The sequence below is a fragment of the Eulemur rufifrons genome, chromosome 30, assembly GCF_041146395.1.
Source record: "Eulemur rufifrons isolate Redbay chromosome 30, OSU_ERuf_1, whole genome shotgun sequence".
In the NCBI taxonomy this organism is placed as follows: domain Eukaryota; kingdom Metazoa; phylum Chordata; class Mammalia; order Primates; family Lemuridae; genus Eulemur; species Eulemur rufifrons.
Genome location: NC_091012.1, coordinates 37,367,677 through 37,392,536, shown reverse-complemented (window position 1 = coordinate 37,392,536; position 24,860 = coordinate 37,367,677). Strand labels below are relative to the sequence as shown.

General features: G+C 40.4%; 1 protein-coding gene across 3 annotated transcripts in view; it reads left to right on the top strand.

The window, feature by feature from the left end:
* LOC138377963 (integrator complex subunit 6-like) overlaps window positions 1–13,136 on the top strand; it is a 58,669-nt gene extending 45,533 nt beyond the window's left edge. The window contains exons 10-18 of one of the 3 annotated variants that reach the window (XM_069463148.1): window positions 156–250; window positions 1,251–1,361; window positions 3,601–3,819; window positions 5,113–5,236; window positions 6,258–6,400; window positions 8,205–8,439; window positions 11,173–11,517; window positions 12,412–12,505; window positions 12,955–13,136. In XM_069463148.1, coding sequence (XP_069319249.1) covers window positions 156–250; window positions 1,251–1,361; window positions 3,601–3,819; window positions 5,113–5,236; window positions 6,258–6,400; window positions 8,205–8,439; window positions 11,173–11,517; window positions 12,412–12,505; window positions 12,955–13,060 — 1,472 coding nt within the window. In that variant the 3' untranslated portion in view covers window positions 13,061–13,136. The remainder of the gene's footprint in view (window positions 1–155; window positions 251–1,250; window positions 1,362–3,600; window positions 3,820–5,112; window positions 5,237–6,257; window positions 6,401–8,204; window positions 8,440–11,172; window positions 11,518–12,411; window positions 12,506–12,954) is intronic. The other 2 variants (XM_069463150.1, XM_069463149.1) reach the window with 2 other exon arrangements.
* Window positions 13,137–24,860: the final 11,724 nt, after the last annotated feature.

The following is a 24,860-nucleotide window of genomic DNA, read 5'->3' as shown; positions in this document are numbered from 1 at the left end:
ATACTACAACCACCAAAAAAGATAATCAAATAAACTCCAATGAAAAGTTTATCTACCGTAATGGAAATCTGAGATTTCTAAATGTGAGTTACTTAGTTAGATCTTGGAACTCAGGACTGGAATGATATAATATTTTATTTGTGTTTCTATTACAGATGACTTGTTTAAAGTTCACAAGCTTAAGCCAAATCTGAAGTGGCGACAGGCTTTTGACAGCTACTTAAAAACTCTGCCTCCATACTACTTATTAGTATGTATTTGTATGTATATACACATATCAGTGATAATTCTAATCACAAGAAACCAATGAGTCAAAATCTTTACCCTTGCAATAAGATAGCTATGTTTTTATTTTGCAGATATTTGTGTCATCACTGCCCTCTCAAACCATGTGTAAGAGTTTGGAGATGTCATGGTGGCACAAAAAAAGAACTGTTTTCTGTATTTTATTTCCTTTAACTGCCATGGTTATTTTTATAAAACACATCTGTGTTTCTCTTAGTAAAAGTAACCTTATGAAATTATAATTTTGGAATTTAAGAATAAATAGGTCTAGATTCATATATTACATCAACTTCCCTTTTTAACTCTAGAAATGGTCATTATGGGTTTTACCTCTGGAAAAAAGAATCTGAAGATATTATAGTTGCTTATTGCATCTTAAGCGCGTCCTAGACACAGCATGAAGTTGGGGTACTGATGGTGGGTGTGATCCAAAAAGAGTAAAAAAAAATACTCGGCCTCATTTTGGTTTTTATAATTGGAGGAAAGTATTCATGATGATTTGAACTGGTAATATAATCTAAATTAAGACTATCAAAACGATTTCAGAGGTTGATGTGGTAAACTTTAAGCCAAGTTTCTAGAGGTGAAAAGGCAGATCTTAAATGGTGCCATTTGTGTCACTGGGAGGAGAAATTGGGGTGTGTTCATATTTGCCATGGCCGGAATGGGGTGCGCAATAAGATGCAACGTGAAATGATTTTATGATTGGGAAATAAGACTGAACGCAATTTACCTGTTTGAATTTGCTGTTACTTGCTCTTCCTATCCCACTCTCTTCTGATTTTTTTACTTTCTGCTCCTTCTCTGCTATTTTCATTGCCACTTTTTAATGTTCCATGTTTGGTTTTATGTGCAGCACCTTGACTTCTAAGAAATGAATCATGTCCCTTTGCCCCTTATAACTGAACTTTGAGTATTTTAAGATTTATTCTATTCTTACTGTTGTGTATTTTGTTTCCTTATAGCCATTAAAGAAAGCACTAAGGATGATGGGAGCTCCAAATCTGATATCAGATAATTTAGATTGTGGACTTAGTTACAGTGTTATCTCTTACCTTAAAAAACTCAGCCAACAGGTAGTATTGGTAAAAACAAACGAACAAAAATCCTTTGCCCTCAGAAGTGCATTTCCTTATTCTTTAGTGTAACTGTAATTTTTCAAATTAAATGTGTATATATCTCTACACTTTATGGATTAGTAATAATGTGATTCTCTATGGCTTCTAGCTTCACCATTAAACTGCAGTTAAGGGTCTGTCAGTATCATTTGATGCTGTGCCATTTCTCCTTTTGCCTGCCAGTTTGTCCTCCCCACAAGCTGGTTGATATTTTGTGGCCTAAGAGGGGCAGAGGCTTAATAGAATCCCCTCACGGGTCACATTTTTTTGGTCTATCCTCAACCTAGTTTCTCCTCAGATCACGTTGGGCTAGAGCATCCCCCCTTTTTATGTCAGCACACCGAGGCATGGTGTGATTAAATGACTTGCCTGAAATTAGTTTTCAGGTGCATGAAGCCCTTGGATAAACAGCTACATGCTTTTCCCTGGAGAGTGGGGAGACGAGACTAGTGTTCCTCAAACTGGAGGGTGATAGGCCCCAAGGGGACCTGAAGAGTGGAGTTGAGCCTCCTCTCTTCTCACCCTCCATCTGTTCCTCATTTACCATTATTCACCTTGTCCCTTGCCTGCCCCCCTCTATTAGTACCTCATCCTCCACTCACCCCTCCTTATCATACTTCTCACCTCTACCTAGACCATTCTTGTAGGATTGAAATGTTTGAGAACTACTGAGTTAGAGCTTTACTGCCATATGAATGTGTTCTTTTATATGACAAATTAATGCCACAGTTTTGCTATCTTATGCACAAATGTATTCCCAGGTAGGGAACCGTAGTAGCATTTGCAGTGATTATAATGTTCAAGTTGGATATATTTGGAAGTTTGGCCTTTAGAAAATGAAGAGTAGTAAGCAAAGAGTTAGGTTTCACTAAAGGACCAAAGGGACGCCTCAACTGGGATGCTGACACACCTTGCCAGGAAATGGCAAAAACTCCAGTACAGTCTGGAGCTTACCAGCTCCTACCAGTCCAGTGTGCTCATAAATGCAAAAGAAACTAAAGGCAAACCCAGATTTTCTCATCTACCAAGTGTCCCCCTGACCCCTTTTCCTCTTTGCTAATAGATTTTTTTGTTGTTGTTGTAAATGTTTTGGTTTGGTTATTTATTTATTTATCTATTGATCTGTTGATTTTTTTTTATTTGATGTTTACCTTAGGCCTTTAAGGCTGTGTCAGCAGGATGTAGCCACAAGCAAGAATAGTGAACAGAGGCAAAACTAATGCAAGTTCTGGGACCTTCGGGGGAACATTGCTTGTATAGTTTTATAAATGAGCTTTTAAGACCATTTAAGGAAACAGACCCTTCATTTGCTCTTACCTCATATTTCATGGCTTAAAAATATTTTTAGAGATAATAAACATAGACTTAACTCCCATAGTTAGAGAAAATTAATAAATATCTCTGACCAAACCATAAGAAATCCAAAATTTTGGGGGACTTACTGGACATTGGTAGATTCTATCTTTTAGAGAAAAAGAAAAGATCATTACTAATTTGTAATAGCTCTAATCACTAATTTGATTACTAATTTAATAACTATGCCACCAGTGTTTCTTGAACCATCTCAGATGTATGTAAAACACAAAATATGCCAAATATATATTGCTGCAATATACTCAAGCAATATTAACCAATATGGTATAATGGTGTTTATTAAGAGGATTTTTACAAATTATTTACTTGGTAATATCTGTTTAATTAAGCATTACCTTCTAAGACTTTTTTGGATAGTCTAATATTAGAAATAAACAGTTTAATTTTTTTCATGTATAATCCCAATCTATGTGATCTGAATTTTAGCATTAGTTTACATGTTTAAATATAGAGTCTTAAGCCTTTATGTCTGGGTCTGAAATGAGTATGTTCACTTAGAGTAGATTTTATGATAACAAAATGTGCTTTTAAATGTCTATGAATGAAATTCTTATCCATAGTTTTTATTCTCTCAATGATTCAATCATAATTTTGACACTAGACGAGAGAAAAAAAAAAAGAGTTATTTGTCTTTCTAGCCCCCTCTCTCTGTTTGCTGTGGTAGTACAGAGAAGCACAGGAAAATGCTTAATTACCCATTTTTCTGTGATTTGCAATTGAAAATTATTCTGTGGGGTTCTTAAAAGTATTATCTTTCTTAAGTAGTAAAAATGACAGTGATAATATAGATGTTTTCATAACATGGTATATACTTTCATTTTAGACCAAACTAGAATCAGAACGAATACTAGCATCAGTGGGGAAGAAACCTCCCCAGGAAATTGGAATCAAAGTGAAAAATCACTCTGGAGGTGGTGTGTCCTTGATTCACAATAAAAATTTTAGAAAACTATTGAAAGAAATCACAGGAGAGACTGTACCAAGACCGACAGAATTGAATACCAAAGAATTTGCTGGCTTCCAAGTAGGGCTCTTAAACAAGGTAACTTGTGACAAATAGTTTGCATGTGTTTAAACATATCTGATACATTTATGTCTTTCATATTCCTTTCATTTTGAAATAATAACAATCCTGTTTGGAGTTAGTAGTGATTAATGGACCAGTTTAGCAATGCCCTGCCAGCAGGTACCAATATGGAATGAAATGTACAAGATATTCAGGGTAAAACCCCTGAAAGGTAAAGGGGAGAGTGAGCTGGAGTAGTCAGGAAGAGCCTTCAGGCCACAGAGCTGATCTAGCACCTGTGAGAGGAGGGCGGAAGGAAGGAGGATGTGGTGTGAAGAGGCTCAGACGTTAATGAAACTTGGAGAAAGTCTTGACCAACACAACGGGGACCTCTGGCACCTAGATTTTCCATAGAAGAGGGCCATGTTGGGCAGAGCTGGCCAGGCCCTAACACCCCTGCCTCTCAGTCACTGGCCGTGGGCAGCCTGGGAAGAGCACGGCCTCAGCTCAGTGTTGCAGCAGATCCCTAAGCACTGCGGCAGGAGGCTCTCAGCTATTGCACTCCTTGCGGCATCAGGCATTGCTTTCCTGAAGGGAGATCCCAGCAGCTCACCTCTATGGCTGTCCGAGGAATAAGTCTGGCGTACAAACAATGGTCCTGCAAGGCTACCACGGGTATAAATCTTGGGATTTGGTGTTTTAAATGACATATTTGAAAAGGGATATTCCCAGTGACTTTAATACTGTGTAGATGTTTTAGAATTTAGAACACAAATGAAAATTTTCCACTTGGGAAATTCTACTGTGGTTATTTGTATTGAATATAACTCTCTTCAGTAAGATTTTAAGAGGATTAAGTATTACGTTTCTGTATTAAAAGTCTTAGAGTTATTGAAATTATGTTTCATTTCAAATAGGATTTGAGGCCGGGCGCGGTGGCTCACGCCTGTAATCCTAGCACTCTGGGAGGCCGAGGTGGGCGGATCGTTTGAGCTCAGGAGTTCGAGACCAGCCTGAGCAAGAGCGAGACCCCATCTCTACTAAAAATAGAAAGAAATTATATGGACAGCTAAAAATATATATAGAAAAAATTAGCCGGGCATGGTGGCGCATGCCTGTAGTCCCAGCTACTCGGGAGGCTGAGACAGGAGGATCGCTTGAGCTCAGGAGTTTGAGGTTGCTGTGAGCTAGGCTGACGCCACGGCACTCACTCTAGCCTGGGCAACAGAGTGAGACTCTGTCAAAAAAAAAAAAAAAAAAATAAAAAAAATAAAAAAAATAAAAAAAAAAAAAAAAAAAAAGAAAAGAGAAAAAAAAAAAAACAAATAGGATTTGAAACCTCAGACATATAGAAATGCTTATGATATTCCACGTAGAGGTCTTTTAGACCAGTTGACCAGAATGAGATCCAATTTGCTAAAAATGCACAAGTTCATTGTTGGACAAGATGAAGGTAAATGAACTATGAAGTACTTTTCATTGATTAAGAAAATGCCAGGCATGACTTACACAAAAGTGTCTGTTTCATAATGAGTAGGTTATTTTGTAGTACGTTAGTGTTCAGAATGCCTATTTTCACTGACTCCCTATGTCTACCCAGGCACAGTTTGTTTTTCTCAAGTTTAAGGGCAAGAGTGCATTAACCAGCATATACACTACACTCGCTGTACTTTAGCTCTTGTAAGCCTCAAACAGCCCCAGGAGATAGATACTGTCTTTATGCCCACTTTATGAACATGGAAACTAACAGTGAGCATTTTAGTAGTTTGTTCAAGTTTAGCCATTCAGAAAATGGCAGAACCTAGGTCTGTCAGATTTCCCAACGTGCACACCCAAGCACTGTATACCACCCAGCCTACTGTGATGAGTTCAATAAAGAATACCTCATTTACATGAAAGTAAGGAATCTGATAGCATCCAGGATAATTGTGACTATTCAATTTTCTTTTACTCCATGTCATTAATATTAAACAGTCACCTGTCCACTAAAATGAGGAAATTTTAGCCTAGCCAACCTCCTGAATTATACACAAAGTTTTGTGTATATGGGGGCTTTTCTAGGAAGAGAACCTACAGATTTCATTAAATTCTCAGATGTTAAGACCCACTAACCAAGGTTCTCTGGATGCTAAGAGAATGCCACAGAGCCTAAGCTTTTCAAAATGCGGACGGTATGTGGTGTTTTGAATTGGGATGGCAGTATATGGGAGGTCATCCTGTTCTCAAACCTGGTTTGAAGGTAAGAGAGTTGTTGTGGCTCTAGTGATGTGAACCTATAGGCAGTAGTAATGGTAGACTCAGTAATGATTGGGAGGAAGAGAGGTGATTCTAGATCCCAGAATGCTAGATTTGAGATTCTAGACTCTATTTGATACCAAGGTACACATTACTAAGCCAAACTATGATCATGTCATCTCAAAAGGATCATACACTTCAGCTATATAGCATTAATTTCTTTTCTGATGATTTTGCAGATTCCCTTCATAGTGTTCCAGTTGCACAAATGGGTAACTATCAGGAATATCTGAAGACGTTGCCTTCTCCACTACGAGAGATCGATCCAGATCAACCAAAAAGACTGCATACTTTTGGCAATCCATTTAAACAAGATAAGAAGGTAGCATACCTATTTCTGTGTCTGCCTAAAGTGTGATATTCTTGCTATAATTCTTTTCTTTCTCGCAAGATGAATACAAGTGAGAGGCTTTTCTTCGTTTGCTTAAAAGATAAAATATGACACCAAAGCTCTTTGTGGATGGAAAGTCGGAGCCTCCTGATGCCAGAGTGTGTTGGTTGAATAAAATTATAGCTGTCGTTTATCGAGTATCTAGTAGGAGCTTGTGTTTTAAATGATCTCATTTAATGCTTGCAACCTTTCTGCAAAGTGAATGTTACTGTCTGCCCTTTAATAAGAAAAAATCAAGGCTCACAGTAGTCAAATGCCTTACTCTGTGACGTCACTGATAAAAACCAGGATTTGAACCCACCTCTTTCTGGCTCTGGAGTCTATATTCATTCCCACCACCACATACTATTTTTTTTTTAATATTGAGATCACCATTTATTTCCTCTATTTCCATGGTTCCATGATTGATCTATAGTGCTCAACCTAGACAATGATGGGTGTTTCCTTTGAAATATGCAGTATAGATGATGTTGCTTTATTTGAATGGTCCTACTAAAGATCTAAATGTGGGGCCTGAGCCAGGCATGGTGGTGCACACCTGTAGTCCCAGCTACTTGGGAGACTGAGGCAGGAGGATCACTAGAGCCCAGGAGTTTGGAACCAGCCTGGGCAACATAGCAAGACCCCATCTCTATAAATAAATAAATGTGGGGCATGTGTTTGTGTGTGTTTGTCTGTGTGTGTATGTGTGAGATATACTGACTTGACTACTTAAGCATGAAAACAGATGAGACTATATCTGCACTCATAGAGGAGACCGTTGGTATAAAGGCTCAGAACATGCAATAATCTCTTCTGTGGCCAAACTAGACCCAAGGTATTCCACCTCACCCCAATCCTCAATTAACTGGAGGTTTTCTTTTTCTTTCTATGCCTTGGTTTCCACATTTGTAGTATTAGGGATAATAATTACACCTAATTGATAGAACTCTGCATGACATTGCGTGAGTTAGTATATGTTACACTGTTTAGAATATTGCCAAACATGTAGTAAATGCTCAGTGAAAATGTTTTCCGCTATCTGTATAGGTAAAAAAAATCCTTTAGAAATGTCATTTATCATGGTTTTTGTCAAATAAGGTGGGCATATGTTCTTGGGTCATGCTTAGATGAGAACAGCTTTTAGCTAACCTTCTGTGTGGCTGGCTCTCATCTTGTATCTAACCCCAAGAGTGAAAAGCCTCCTCAGTCCCTGCCCAGCACCAAGGTAAACATATTTGAATCCCTGTGAGGTTGCAGTTGGGAGAATTACATTTTCCATCCACCTGCCTTTCACAATCGATGCAGCGTCCTGTACAGTGATAATTTGTGTTTCTTAATGATGAGATTAAAGCACAAAGGCACCAAAAAAGGAAATTATTTCCCCTACCACTGTTTGATGCAAAATAGTTTGTACTTCTTCAAAAACGTAACTGACTGTGGCTTTACCCCATTCTGGTTGATTAGAGTTGCTCCTTCCTAAGTTTTCTGATCAATCATTATCATAGTATGTTTGGCCTTGGATAACACCTTGTATGTTAGTTTCCTCCTTGTTCCACTTAGACTGGATTAAAATTGAGTTGCATTTTCTGAGAATAGAGTTGGCATGGGGTGCAGTCAATCTTTGGCTCATGATTAAGGCTTACATTAGTGATGTAATACGTGATTGATTATGCATGCATATTAAGAGTGCTTGCAGTTTTGTAACAGTTGAATTTTTGTCTTTCATGGAGTATGTTCATTGATGTTTTTTTAGGGAATGATGATTGATGAAGCAGATGAGTTTGTAGCAGGGCCACAAAACAAAGTGAAACGTCCTGGAGAACCCAACAGTCCTATGTCATCGAAGAGAAGGCGGAGTATGTCCCTGCTGTTGAGGAAACCACAAACACCACCTACTGTAACTAACCATGTGGGCGGAAAGGGACCACCCTCAGCCTCGTGGTTCCCATCTTATCCAAACCTCATAAAACCCACCCTTGTACATACAGGTATAGAGTAGTGGTTGTGATTTCCTTATGGCTCCTAGAGGACTAAGACACTAAACACTTTTATTTTCCTTTCTATTCCTTTCTGTTGTGTTCCGTTTTTGTTCATCAAGTAAACCATTGCTAAATCATCTATATGGTAGGTACAATAGGCCCCATGTGGGGCAGTGACCCTAGTTCAGGGATCTCAGTCTATATGAGGAGGGAAAGATCCATAATTACATAGTAATTAACACGTGATCATTAACATAGTGATTAACAGTAATTAATACAGTACTTAGGAAGTAAATAACACAGTAATTAATGAAGAAATGGAGAGATGTGTGTGTGTTTGCTCCAACCATTTGGAGAGGCTGCAAGAGCGAGGAGGATAGAGCAGGCTTCTGAGGCAGTAGGGCGGCCGTGCACCTGCTCCCTCTGCTCTCACCTCCTGTTCCTGCTCTAACCTGGTGCAGCCTGGTGTCTAGCTCTCCTCCACCCCACTGAAAGTTCTCATCAAGGTTCCCAGTGCCTGCCGTATGCCATTCCTGCTCAGCAGCGTTTGATACAGTTGTTCACCGTGGAAACCTTCTTGGGTTCCCAGATGCCACAGCTCCTAGGGCTTTGTTTTCCCTTTACAAACATCTCCTTTCCATCCTCTTTCTGGTTTCTCCCTTTCTTTCCCACCTCTACATATTGTAGGGCCCCAAAGCTCAATTCTGGGACCCTTCTCTTCACTGCACTCTCTCCCTAGGTGATCCCATGTAGTCTTGGGGCTTTAAATTTGATTTATATTTCAACCACTCCAATATCGATTTGTGCCTCTAGACTACAGCTTGCTCCTCAACTCCAGACTCACATTTAACTATGGACATGGCATCACCACTTAGGTGTCTAGTAGGCATATCACACTCAGTAGGTTTCATGTGTTTCAACTGAACTCCTCTCCATGACAGCTCCACTCACTGCCTTCTGCACTGCACTTAACGACACCATCCAGCAATGTGCCAGTGAAGCTATAACACTCATGAGGGCTTGGGAGGGTAGAGAAGCTCTGGACTGTCACGTTTGCAGATTTCCCTCGTGCAAATAACACTATGTTATCAATGGCAAGCTATCAACCTGAGGTCACTGAACCAGAGTCAGGAAGAATGGGGCATGATTCAACCTCATGAGAAGTAGTGCACTCACTGGCTCCTGCACACCTCTGGCACTGTTATTTATTTACCCAGTTGTTCAGGTGACAAACCTTAGAGTAATCATGATTTTTTTTTATTCTTTTCTCACTTTGATGCATTTAGCAAGTCCAGAAAACTGAACATTCAACATCATCCCTAAATCTCACCATCTCTCTCTATCCCTCAATTCCACTCTGCCGTGATCTCTCACTGAGCTATTACAATAGGTTCTTATCAGTCTGATTCCCCTTCTCTCCCTGGTCTAACCCATGCTCTAATCCTGCAGCCAGAATGATTGTGTCAGCACACGAGTCACATCATGCCGTGTCCCTCCCAAAAACCCGTCCTCAACTTTCCTAAGCACTCAGCACACACCCTGAGCTCCCGACTCTAGTCTGCAAGGCTCTGCACGGCCTGGCCCCTCCCCTGGCCCCTCCGCCACCTTGCGCTCCTAACATGTGTCCCATGGGGCTCCTGGCTCCCTCTGCCTTTGTCCTACACTCCATCGTGCCAGGCGGCCCCACTGTGCCCCCTGCCCTTGCCCTCCTTGCAGCCCAGAGTGCTCCCTCCACCTTTCCCTCCTCCTCCAGGCCCTGCCCAAGGACCCCGCCTTGGAAGGCCCTGCCCAGCCCCTGGGCTCCCTCTGCTGCTCTCCCTGGGGCCTGCAGGCTCCTTCCCTAAGGCCAGCCCAGCTCTGCTGCTTTCCTTTGCCCATTGTGCACTTCTTGCCTGACTTCCCCATGAGGGTGAGGAGATAGTGTTTAGCCCTAATGGCTGCCTCTATTTTCTCGGAATATTTGAGATAGGAGGCAGGTTGAGGGGGGCTCACTCAGTCTGGCTTCCAGCTCAGTACAGCATAGCAGTTTACAGGTAAATTATAGGAATCTTGACATCAATTGAGACTTGCTGATTTTCAGTTTATAAAGCATAACAAGCTAACACTGGCCGGGCGCGGTGGCTCACGCCTGTAATCCTAGCACTCTGGGAGGCCGAGGCGGGTGGATCGCTTGAGGTCAGGAGTTCAAGACCAGCCTGAGGAAGAGCGAGACCCCGTCTCTACTAAAAATAGAAAGAAATTATATGGCCAACTAAAAATATATATAGAAAAAAAAAAAAATTAGCCGGGCATGGTGGCGCATGCCTGTAGTCCCAGCTACTTGGGAGGCTGAGACAGTAGGATTGCTTAAGCCCAGGAGTTTGAGGTTGCTGTGAGCTAGGCTGACGCCACGGCACTCATTCTAGCCAGGGCAACAAAGCGACACTCTGTCTCAAAAAAAAAAAAAAAAAAAAAAAAAACAAGCTAACACTAAACCATGAGTACCAAGGATCAATGAATGTGTGTTTATTGTACTGTCTTACTTGGTTTCCATATGTATTCATAGTGTCATGAATGGAAGAAGGTGGTTTTGTTGTATTATATTTCTTGAGCTGAATTTGAGGGCTCTCAGATCTCCACCAGGTATTTCCTCCTGCTTTATGAAATAAATGATTTCCTAGAAGCTGAAGAGCTCAGGGATATACCTGTGGGGTTGACATAATGCACCTACCTCACAGCTCAACTTCTTAATTTGGTTTCCAGATGCTACTGTCATTCACGATGTCCATGAGGAGAAGATGGAAAATGGTCAATCCCCACCTGATGGCTTCCTGTCAAAATCTCCACCGGAGCTTATGAACATGGCAGGAGATGGTATTCCAGCCAACCAGTTGGATTCTCTCTCTGATGACTTCACTAGTCTCAGCAAAGATGGGCTGATTCACAAACCTGGTAGTAATGCACTTGGAGGAGGAGCCAAAAACTGCAATCTCTCTGTAGACGAACGAACTATGCCAAATACATTGCAAATAACTCCTGCTATGGCGCAAGGAATCAATGCTGATATAAAACATCAATTAATGAAGGAAGTCCGAAAGTTTGGACGAAGTAAGTAGTGAAAGAATATCTATCAATAATGCGGCAGGAGGTCCCTCTCGTTCTCTGATTCAGAATACATTCAAGCACCTCTTAAGGTGCATTTTAAGGCAGTATTGGGTTTACACATAATTTAAAGCAATTTCTCATGCTTTAAGTAAAATGATACAATATACCCTTTTACACTGTACACTTTTCTTTTTTCCGCCTTACTTATAATAGTTTCCTTTTGCTGCTGTAACAAGTTATAAAATTCGTAGCTTAAAACAACACAAATGTATTATCTTATAGTTCTGGAAGTCACGGTTCTGAAATTATTTTCACTAGGCTAAAATGAAGGTGTTGGCAGGCCAGCGTTCCTTCTGTAAGCTCTAGGGAGAATCTCTCTCCTTGCCTTTTCCAGCTTCTAAAGGCCACCTGTATTCCTTGGCCGATGGTCCCTTCCTTCAAGTCAGCAGCACTAGTACTTTTTCACCTCTCTGACCTGCTCCTGTTTTTATATATTTCCTCTCTGACCTTAACCCTATTGCTCCATCTTATAAGGATACTTGTGATTACATTGGGCCCATCTGCATAAACCTGGATAATCTCCTGATCTCAAGATCCTTTACTTAATTATATCTGCAAAGTAAAGTCCCTTTTATAATATAAGGTAACATATTCAGAGGTTCCAGGAATTAGGATGTGGACATCTTTGGACAGCCATTATTCAGCCTACCACATTTGGTTAGTGTTTACAAGAGTTTCCTTAGTAGATGTGTGCAGATATTTTGATTTGCATGTTTAAAATACAAATTAAACTTAACTTTCCACCTATGAAGAATGATTATTGAGGATATACTATAGTTGAATTTTATTTCTCATTTATATTTATAAAAATACTGAAATTTTTTTTAATATCTTCAGAGTATGAAAGAATTTTCATTTTGCTTGAAGAAGTACAAGGACCTCTGGAGATGAAAAAACAGTTTGTTGAATTTACCATCAAGGAAGCTGCAAGGTGGGTATAAACAGGAACTTTTCCATTTTAGGTTTTTTGTTGTTGTTGTTGTTGTTGTTGTAGTTTGGTTTTTGGGTGTTTTTGTTTGTTTGTTTTTGTTTTTGTTTTTGTTTTTGTTTTTGCAGTAGAGCCCAATGCAGGAGAGAGAGGAACAGGCTCTGCCTTGCTTTTCTCAAACCCTGGTCCTCACTCATAGTTAAGGCTGTCTCCAAAAGTATTTGGATTAATATTACCTGAATATTATGAATATTCTGAATTCAACTCCTTCATCTTTCTAGGCTTACCATAGTCTGAGATAGGCTTGGGCCCTCACTTGGCACTACTGATATTTGCTAAACCATATCTTTCCCATGTAGGTTGTAAACTTCACTTCGTATCCTGCACAGTGCCTTGCACATCATAAGTGTTTTAAGTATCTTCTGGTTAATAAAATTTCTCTTTATTTTCAGGTTTAAAAGACGAGTCTTAATTCAGTACCTTGAGAAGGTACTAGAAAAAATAGATTCCTACCACCTTCTCAACATTAATCACATCAACAGCAGATCATCATGTTAATGCAAAGACAGATGTGAAAAAATGACAAGTTCTCTGTGCTATAAGATGGAATGGGATATTGTCGAAGCCTCCTAGAATGTTTGAGTCAAGGGAATTGCCTTCCAGATGCTATCAGAAAGCAGTGGAGCTTTTTTTTTTTTTTTAAAGATTATCTGGCAGTAAAAGCTAAGCTTTTGCCTAAAGAACTTTTTGAAAGTATTAATTTTTTATTTTTGTTTCTTTTCCCAATTGAGGAAGGTGATGTGATTAATTTAGCAGGCTAAATTCAGTAAACACTGCTGCCCCCACCCCAGATAATGAGGGTTAACTCATTTTAACTTTGCCATTCCCGGCATTTTTAGAGTAACTAGGGGCTACCTGCAAGTGGAGCACTACCTGGTGCTCTTATTATGTCCTTTAGAAAGAATAGGTGTACAGAATAAAGTGATATTCTTGTGTGTGCCGAACAAAGTTTTTAACAATTCCTAGTTGTGCCTTTTAAACCATGCAATATTCAGGATAGTTTGAATCAAAGAGTAACAAGCTGCTATTCAAGTAACTTATTTCTCTGTGGGAAGGGGCAGGGAGAGTCACCAAACAATCTACCTCCTACTCTCTTTAATTTTTTCTAAAGACATTACAAAGTGCACTTGAGGCTGCCCCAACCTCTGATATTTGTTCTTGCATGTGACGATAGAAAGTCTTCAGGTGGACTTATGCATTCTGTGCTTTGGAAGCACTAAAGAAAAATAATGTGTATATTTCCTTTAATGTTTATACAAAAGTTTATATGGAACAGTATTGTTATGTTTGTATTAATTTGCAAAAATTTAAGTGTACAAAGAGATTTTTACTTTGCATATATAAAATAAATCATTTTATTGATTTTTCACAAGTTCATTAATGCTGGAGAAATTTCTAGTTATATGTTTCTTGAGATTTGTTATTCTTTTCAGAAATAAGCACACACTATTAAACAAATTAAGATATTAACATAAGGATTTAAACTTCAAAACATCACTCACAGGACTGAGAGATGTTAGTGAAAATGGCAGAGCAGGGTATTCGGGGAGCCAGTCCCTTTCAGAAAACACTGGAAAAAACCCTGTCAGAATCAAATTTATTGGACCTCTAGAATATAATTGAAGGTTTACAGGAACTAAGTGAATGCTGGATCAGGAGAAAAGTCACTGAAATATTATGGAGTTTTGTGGCATTTCAACCTACCCTTGCCCCATTCCCCTCCCTGGCATGGCAGTGGTTTTGAAGATGGCAGCCTACATTCCAAGTATGGGTTCCTGTTTCTGGAGGGAAGAAAGAGGACCTTATTCCCAAGGAATTGCATTTGTCTAACCCTCTCTGGGGGTCTCCCTGGACTGACACAAGGGGATTGATTGCCTTTGTTTTACCGAACTCCAAACTCTCTCAGGGTGCAGAAGCAGCTATGTGGAAGATATTTCTCAAAAACATTTAAAGGCAAATGAACAAGTTGCTGCTGCCTGGGGCAAACAATAGACATGCCAAAAGGCTGGGAGGAAAAGCTGGGGAGTAAGATACTTTGGAGAATAACAGCTGTAACAATCTCCCATGTATACCTGGGTATCTGGAAAACCATGTGCGTGCCCAGGGCAAGACTCATACCCAGAAAAGACCTGAAAAGACCACAAGATTTCACCTCTGGCTAATCTTTAGACTCAGCACAAGCAGAAAGTGAAGGCTAAGGAAAACTTATAAACAACATTGTTAAGTATTGAAGGAGTGTCTCAATAGAGCCAGTCTACTAAGACCTGGAAAGTATTTTCTTTTATTTTTTGCTCCAGGCATTTGAGGAAATTTCTGTTGAACCACTAGTTGATCACTAAGCTAAGGGAAAACAAACTTCAGGAACCATACACAACAAAAAATACAGTCTTTACAAAAGTACTTCACACAAGTTACTTTTAAAAAAAAAACCAAAGACACGTGACAACAATAAATCCTGGGGATTGGTCAGAATTTCCAGAGTCGTCATTATCATAATATTGAAAATGTCCAATTTTCATTAAAAAAGGAGGCATACAAAGGAATAAGAAAGGATGGACCTATGATGGGGGAGAAGAAAAATTAGCAGAAAGTATCCCTCGGAAGGCATTCGAATTGGACTTAGTACACAAAGACTTTGTTTTAATTTCCAAACATTTAGGGGGTATAAGTGTATTTTGTTACATGGATGAATTGTGTCATGCTGAAGTCCGGGGATTTACTGTACCTGTCACCAGAATAGTGTACATTGTACCCAATAGGTAGATTTTTATCCTTCACCCCCTCCTATCCTCCCCTTCTTAATTTTCATTGTCCATTACATCACTTTAGGACCATATATTTCCCTCCTTTGGCTCCCACTTACAAGTGAGAACATGTGGCATTTTTCCATTCCTGAGATACTTTCCTTAAGATAATGGTCTCCAGTTCCATCCAAGTTGATGCAAAAGACATAACTTCATTCCTTTTTGTGGCTGAGTAGTACCCCATGGTGTATATATACACCACATTTCCTTTATCCACTCATCAGTTGATGAGCACTTAGGTTGATTCCATATCTTGGCAATTGTGAATTGTGCTGCTATAAACATTCAGTTGCAGGTTTCTTTTTTAAAAATCACTTATTTTCTTTTGGATAGATACCCAGTAGTGGGATTGCTGGATCAAATGGTAGGTCTCCTTTTTTAGTTCTTTGCAGAATCTCCATACTGTTTTCCATAGACTTTGTACTACTTTACGTTCCCATCAACTGGGTATAAGCGTTTCATTTTCACTGCCTCCATGCCAACATCTATTGTTTTTTTGACTTTTTAATAGTGGCCATTGTGATACAGATAAGGTGATATATACAACTAACCAACAAGCACAGGAAAAGATGCTCACCATCATTGTTCATTAGGGATACACAAATCAAAATTATAACTCGATAGCAATTCACACCTACTGGAATAGCCATAATTTTTCAGAATGGAAAAAAACAAGTGTTGATGGCAATATAGGGAAATTGGAAACCTTAAACATTGCTGTTGAGAAAGCAACATGGTGAAGGCACTGTGGAAAACATTTCTTCAAAAATTAAGCATTGGATTACCATATGACCCAGAAATTCTATTCTTATGTATGTACCCGAAAGAATTGAAGAAGAGGTGGTCCAAAGCTTGCACACAATTGTTCATAGCAGCACTTTTCCCAAAGGAGAAAAGGTAAAAACTGTCCAAATGTCCATCAATAGGTAAGTAAATAAACAGAAAGTGATATATACATATAATGGAGTAGTACTCAGCCATAAAAGGGAATGAAGTACTGATGCATGCTATAACATGGGGAACGCTGAAAACACTATGAGAAGTGAAAGAAGACAGAAAACAGAGCACATATTATGATTCCATTTTTATGAAATATCAAGAAATGGCAAATCTACAGAGATAAAGTATGTTAGTGCTTGCAAGGGGCCAGGGAGAGGGGGAAATTGGGAGTGAGTGCCAGTGGGTACAGAGTTTCCCCTTGGGGTAGTCAAAAAATTCCGGAACTATATAGTTGCGTGATGGCTGCATAACATTGTGGGTGTACTTTAATGCCATTGCATTGTACACTTTAAAATTGTTAAAATGATAAGCTGTAGGTTGTGTGTATTTTATTACAACAACCACAAAACTCCCCAGAGCAGCAGGGTTGCCATCTGAATACCACTGAGTGATGGCAGCTGATGCCACGTGGAGCAGAATGATTGTCCATCCCAGCGCCACTCAAATTCATGACATACAAGATCATGGAATGTAATGATGATTTTTAAAGCAATCAGTTACCATCAGTAATGGTATTTGTTTATACTTGATTCAAAAATGTTGAACTGGTCGGGTGAAGTGGCTCACGCCTGTAATCCTAGCACTCTGGGAGGCCGAGGCGGGTGGATCACTCGAGGTCAGGAGTTCGAGACCAGCCTGAGCAAGAGCGAGACCTCATCTCTACTAAAAATAGAAAGAAATTATCTGGCCAACTAAAAATATATATAAAAAAAATTAGCCGGGCATGGTGGCACATGCCTGTAGTCCCAGCTACTCGGGAGGCTGAGGCAGGAGGATCGCTTGAGCCCAGGAGTTGGAGGTTGCTGTGAGCTAGGCTGACGCCACGGCACTCACTCTAGACCGGGCAACAGAGCGAGATTCTGTCTCAAAAAAAAAAAAAAATGTTGAATTGAATACCAAGGAATTTATAAAAGATAGAATTTCAAAAAGTGCCTATCTATATAGAGATATATTATTACATTGATATCAGCACAGAGAAAAACAAGCAAAATTTAAAAGCAGGTGGATAATAAGGCTAATAAAGTTTTAGTGATCTTCCTGCCTATATCAATCAGAGTTCAACTAAAGTAGCAGAATAAGTAAGGGATATATATGTTTGTTTTTGCTATTTCTGCTGTTAGGGAAAATTGGCCTTAGATAATTGTGGAATGCAGTTAAGAAAGAAGTCTCTATAAGGCTGCAGTCACCTCCACGGAGGTAGGGGAGAAAATAGGCTAAAACTCACAAACATGATCTGGAACCCCATAAAGACAGATAAATATGTCTCATTCTTGTTACCTCTGACCTTAGTGACAAGAATATATTCAGTTGAATCTAGGACCCTGCCTAATGGAGCACAAACACCTCATGCAAAAGTTATAGAAATTGAAGGAGAATCCAGTGGAAGATAGAGGAATTGCAGGCCTAGCTGCCCCTTCATGCCAAAAAAGTGAATCAGCAAACCAGCAGCAATGGATGGCTGCTGCTTCTCGTCCTGCACATTCTCCAACTCTCTGAAGAACCTCCCTGTGGTATACTCTAACTGGAAACATACAGGAAAGGCAATTATCTGTAATGAATTCATTTAGTCAAGCTGACACATTACTAGGATACCTCTTGTCATCTGGGTACCGATGCACAACTCCTAAAACCATACCCAACCTCTAAATAAAGACAATTACTAAGGTGTATTTCTGTCTAACACGAGACAAGTTTCTCTGCTCACAAATGATAACACATTAACCTTCTTCCTAAAGAGAATATAAAGTCCAATTGTTCTCTTGAGGTCTTGTTCATTCTTCTGCTACCTGCTTTACACCTGCCTTTAATATCCTGTATTTAAATACTTAGGAATACAGTTAACTCTTGGTAATACATTTTATATTGGCAGCTAAGTGGATGGAGGGGGTCAAAACCAAAAATATTTGGTTAATATATGTGTGAATGAATTCATGTGACGATAAGGAAGTAGTATTCCTAATTATTATAGTCCTTGTTTCTCCATACGGTCATGAGGTCACCTCTTCCACTCCTCATTCCCTACTCCCTTTGTCCTCAGCAAGCAGGTCCCTGGTGGTGGTTCTTTTCCTGCTGGGGTGACACACACCTACATTCCTGAGGTTCATGGCCATTGGCAGTCCTGGATGAAGAAGGGTGTTGTAGTTTCCATTGACTTTGATCACTGCACACGAGCACTAACAGGTGCTTTACAGGATCTTCTGCATTTCTAAATATTCTATTTACTCTCATTATCATTAAGGGTCTCTGAATCAGTCAAATCCCAGACTCGACTTGGTTAAAGATCCAAAACCTTATGTGTGAAGGGGAGGCTTCTTGAGGAAGGACCCTGCTACACTGAAAATGTTCATACCATTACTTTTTCTCCCATTCTTACCCAAAGGGGCCTGAAGCCCATTATTAGGGTGATGTTGCACTGGGAAGGGGAAATAGGCAAATTTATTACAGAACCCCAGCCCAGAACTGGCAGTAATTTCCTAGAGACATAACACCATGCTGGTCCTTTTCAGAAACATTTGGCATTAGTAGACACTGAGCCCTTGACCCTGGGACAACACATTACCATGCCACCTGAACTGCCCCGCCTAAACTGGCTTTTTCCTGACTCACCAAGCCATAGCGCTGTGTATGTGCAGGAGCATCCTGTGATCACATGGAAGTGGTATGTACAAGATCCTACTCAAGCAGGTTTTGAAGGCGAAAGTAAGTTCCATGAAGGAGTGGCCAAAAATCTACCTATTGAGTGCAATGTACACTATTCTGGTGATAGGTACAGTAAAGGCCCAGACTTCAGCATGACAAATTCATCCATGTAACAAAATACACTTCTACCCTCTAAATGTTTGAAAATTAAAACAAAGTCTTTGTCTACTAAGTCCAATTCTAATGCTTTCTGAGGGATACTTTCTGTTAATTTTTCTTCTCCCCCTATCATTGGTCCATCCTTTCTTATTCCTTTGTATGCATCGTTTTTTTTAATGAAAACTGGACATTTTGAATATTATGATAATGGTGACTCTAGAAATTCTGGTTGCAATGAGGTAGGATGATACCACTGCACTCTAGCCTGGGCAACAGAGAGAAACTTTGCCTCAAGAAAAAAAAAATTAAAAACTTACCAAACAACCTGGGAATACCACTTCTAGCTATGTATCTAAGGGAAATAGAAGCATATGTCTAGAAAAATTTGTATACAAATATTTGATGCCAGATCTAACATTATATTGCTTCCACCTTCATACTCCAGCCTTAAGAGCCATCCTCACACATTTGCTCCAGGCCCCTGTATATACTGTATATTGGAAATATCATGCAGTTCTTTTAATGAATGTCATGCCTCATGCTTCTCAGTTTTCAACTCATTTCTTTTGGCCTGTGGGAACTTGAGTCTAAGTGCAGGTTAAGAGCAACGAGGGGTGGTGGCGTTAGCTCCAGAGGAGGATCAGCAGTGCCCTGCAAAGCTACTATCTCAGGTGAGATCCGCACAGGTTCTCCAGACAAAGGGGAAATAACCTTCTCAAGCAGGAGTGGGAGGGCTGCTTCTGTTGGCAAAGACATCTCGCAGAATGTAGGGGTTTCCGATGGACTGAATGTGTTGTCCTAAAATTCATATGTTGGAACCCTAATCCCAATGTGGTGGCATTAGGAGGTGGGGCCTTCGAGAGGTGACTAGGTGATAAGGGTGGAGCCCTCATGCATGGGATTAGTGCCCTTCTAAAAGGGACCCCAGAGAGCTCTTCTGCCCTCTTTCCATCATGTGAGGACACAAGAAGTTAACATTCTACAACCTGGGAGAGGGCCCTCACCAGAACCCGACCAGGCAGGCACCCTGATCTTGGACTTCCAGCCCCCAGAAATGTAGGAAATACATTTCTCTTGTTTATAAGCCACCTAGTCTATGGTATTTTATTATAGCAGCCCTTATTAAGACAGGGTTCAAGTAGCCCAGATTCATTGGCATGCACCCATATTTTCCCATTCCAATTTTCAGTATCCTGTTTCCCCCAGTTAGTGCCCCAACATTAACAGAAGAGACCCTGTGAGGTTGTGGATTTAATCTGTGTTGTAATTGAGCCACTCACAGGAGTAGACTTTGGTTTTTATTTTCCCAAACCTTGGCCTAGTGGCTACAGGAGGCAGCAGTTTGTTTCAGGCCAGTAATAGAAGTTTCAGGTCCTCCTTTCGGACCTTGAGCCAAGACGTTAAGGGCCCAAGCTCATCATTTTCCTTCCTCAAGTTCTCCGGCACATTTAGAAACAACCAGTCAACTCTGCAACACTCAATATTTTGATTAAACTATTCTAAGGTATCACAGACTTGGTCACCCAGAGACTTATCTTTTATAGGCACTTGATACAGGAATCTAAAGGTGGACATTTGAGTAACTCTTTGCCACTTCCTGCTGTGGACTACCAGTGCTCACTTTACCACTGGGAACAGGATCATTAAAGCCTCTAATTCTAATCAGATTAAAGATGCATTCCAGAGAACCCAGAATGAATTCAAGGAAGGCATCATTCATTAAGATTCTGGCCCTTTTGCCAGACTTAAACGCCTGTAATCCTAGCACTCTGGGAGGCCGAGGTGGGAGGATCACTTGAGGCCAGGTGTTCAAGACCAGCCTGAGCAAGAGTAAAATCCCCATCTCTTCTAAAAGTAGAAAAAATTAGCCGGGTGTGGTGGCACGTGCCCATAGCTCCAGCTACTCGGGAGGCTGAGGCAGGAGGATCACTTGAGCCCAGGAGTTTGAGGTTACAGTGAGCGAGGATGATGCCAATGCACTCTAGCTGGGACACCAGAGCAAGACTCTGTCTCAAACAACCAAAAAAAAAAAAAGATTTTGGCCCTTTGGAACCACTCTCAATACTAAAACCTATATTCGTCAGCCTTCAACCAGAAAAGCAGAATTAAGAGGAGATGTTAAGGTGTGATTATGTATATTTATGTGCCTGTGGGTATATACAGATACATATATAATAAAGGTAGTTGTTACATGGAATTGGCCTGATGTACTTGTTTGCAGCTGAGGCAGCAGTTCCTGTAACGCTGGTGTCCCCACCTATGACTTGCACATTCGATGCTTTTAAAGCACTGAAAGAAAAACAAACTATCTTGTAGTTTTTCTTTAATGTTTATGTTTAGCAGTAAAGTTATTAATTTGCAAATATTTTGTATACAAAAAGATCTTGACTTTGCATATATAAACATTAAACATTTTATTGATTTTCACAAGTCCATTAAGACTGGAGAAATTTCTAGTTGTCTTTCTTGTGCTTTGTTACTGCTTCACAGAAAAATACATTGTACTCTTTTCTTTCAAAACATAAGATGAGAGCATACGGATTTAGACTTCAAAACATCACTCACTGTCAACAGTGGTGTTTGTTCATGCTTGATTAGGAAATATGGAACTTAGCAGGAAAATTTTGAAAGATGCCTTTCAAGACAGGCTGTGTGTACAAGGTATCAGCACAGAGGAAAACTACACAACTCTATCAGCAGGGGGTACAATGATGCTTAATGGAAGTAGGGGATAGGTTGACTGATGGATTCGTTAAAAGGAATTGGCCTTATGCAATGGTGGAAGGTGGCATAAGGCCACCTCTAGAAGGCTTCTGTCACTTCAACTGAGGATAGGGAGGTAACAGGCTGAAACCCACAAACATGATCTGGAAGCCTACAAGGACATGTTCCTGTTTGCTGCCTCGACCTGGTGAGACCCTGCAGAAGCCAGGGAGGGCCCTTTGTCACGGAGGTAAGCACATGCACCTGGCCCAGGAGATAGAGAAGCAGAAGGAGGATCCAGGGAAAGGTAGAGAACTTGCAGGTCTGACTGCTGCTTCACACCAATAAGGTGACTCGGCAGACCAGCAGCAATGTGTGTGAACGGCTGCCGCTGTCCTTCAACCATCAGGCCCAGTCGTCAAGGAACCTTCCTGTGGCACACCAGCTACGTCCCCGAAAGAGAATTGTGGGTAATATAATTCGGCCTAGCCAAATTGACACTTTACAAGTGATACCCCGCCCCTTGTCACTTTGGTATCATGAACATCACCTTATACCATTCTTAATCTCTAAGCAGAGACAATAACAAAGTCACAATTCTGCCTAACATGATACAACTCTCCCACCTAAAACCGAGAAAACACTAACTCTTCCCCAAAAGAGGGCATTACAGGCCTATATTTTTATAAATCGTATTCATTCTCCTGCTGCCTCATTCATACTCTGCCTTTGGTATCCTGTGTTTTATTTTTCATTATTTTATTTTGTTTCTTTTTGAGACAGAGTCTCACTCTGTTGACAGCCTCGCTCACAGCAACCTGAAACTCCTGGGCTCAAGCCATCCTTCCTGCCCTAGCTTCCCATGTACCTGGGACTACAGGCATGTGCCACCATGTCCGGCTAATGTTTTCTATTTTTAGTAGAAATGGCGTCTCGCTCTTGCTCAGGCTGGTCTGGAACTCCTGAGCTGAGGGGATTCTCCCTCCCAGAGTGCTAGGATTACTGGCGTGAGCCACCACGCCGACCCAATATCCTGTATTTTAAATACTGGAAAATGAAGTTAACTTAATAACACATCGTGTGTTAGAAGATCAGGGAATAAGAGAGGGTCAAAACCAAAAATATTTGGTTAATATACATGTGAATGAATCCATACCAACATAAGGAAGTAATACTCGTAACTATTGTAGTCCTTATTTCTCCATATAATCATGTGGTTACTTCTTCCACTACCTGTTCCATACTCCCTCTGCCCTCAGCAAGCACCTACCCTGGTGACGGTTCATTTCCTGGTGGGGAGATGCAAACCTTCATTCCTCAGGTTCATGGCCATTAGCAGTCCTAAATCAATTAGGTTGTTGTAGTTTCCATTGACTTTAATCACTGGACTTGGGAGTACTAAGAGGTACATTTCAGACATAGCCCTCCTTAGCCTCATGATGGATGATTGAGTGGCTGTGCTGCAATCAAGTCTCAGATTTGACTAGTTTATAGACCTAAAACCTCATGAATTAAGAGGAGGCCTCTTGAGAAGGAACTTTTCTACACTGAAAAATTTTATGCCATTAATCTTTCCCCATTCTTATTCAAAGAAGGTCTGTAGCCCTTTACTAAAGTGAGAGTACATAGGGAAGAGAAATTACTAGATTTCTCAATGCTTATGGACCCCAGCTCTGAACTGGCACCAATTTCCTGGAGACATAAATGCCATTCTGGTCCTTTTGAGAAACATTTGGCTTACTAATGGGCCTTAGCAGAGACTGAACCCTTGACCATGGGACAAGACATTACCATGCCACCTGAACTGCCCAGCCTAACCTGGCTTCTTTCTGACTCACCATGTCATAGTGATATGTATACACATAAGCACCCTTTTATCAATGGAAGTACAAGTTTGGACTCAAGCAGGTCTTGAAGGCGAAAGTAAGTTACATGAAGGAGTGACCAAAATGCCCTGGATCCTACTCCTGCTGAATAATTTTCTCCCCTGTGCTTGGCAGGATCACAAAATTATCCCCATGAACTTCACCCCTTGATTATGTTGCAGAACATGACAAAAGCGATTTTCCAGATGCAATTAAATTAACTAATCTGTTAACCTAAATATAGAGGGATTCTGTGGGTGGGCCTAGACTGCACATATGAGCCCTTTGAAACCACGACACTTTCTCCAACTGGTAGCACAGGAGGATGAGATAGGTAGGAAGCACAAGAACTTAATGTACCACTCTTGGCTTGACGATGGGGAGGGGGCACATGAAAAGATCTGATAATGGCCTCTGTGAGTTGAGAGTGAGCCCCAGCTCACTGCCAGCAAGAATCAGGGACTTCAGTCCTGTGTGGCAAGGAATTGGATTCTGCCAACACTGTGAATGAATTTGGAAGTGCATTCTACCCCAGACTTTCTAGATGAGAACAGTTTGCCCAGAATTTTGATTTCAGCCTTTTAAGAACTGAAGGAAAAAGCCACGTCAAGACCCTCACAGAGCTGAGAGACAATAAATAATAAGTGGGTGTTGCTTTAAGCCATTCAGTTTGGAGTAATTTGTCACATGTCGATAAAATTAGTAATGACACCCTCTCTCAGTCTGTACCTCTGTCCTGATGGGGAGTAGTCTATAACCAGTGGACTGAAGAAGCAATACCTCAGGCCTGCTTTGCCCATACAGGTGAATAACATGCAGACACCACCTACATTAGCTTTCAAACAAAAAAAAAAAAGAGAGAGAAATAATATAAATTCTTTACAATCTCATTTGTTCAATTTATACTTAGATTACAATGTAACATATAGGAAGAGACAGCTCTGGAATCTTGAGGAAAGTCCTGTGAAAATCCACTCCTCTATAAAACAGTGGCAAATATTGTCAACATAAACATTTTCAGGACTCTGGGAAATGAAGAAGGCTTGCAGCATTCTGAAGAATGTTTATTCAATAAAAATGGCTAAATCGCAGTGAGAACAGCAAGCTTAGTGGCGTTTTAACTTGCCC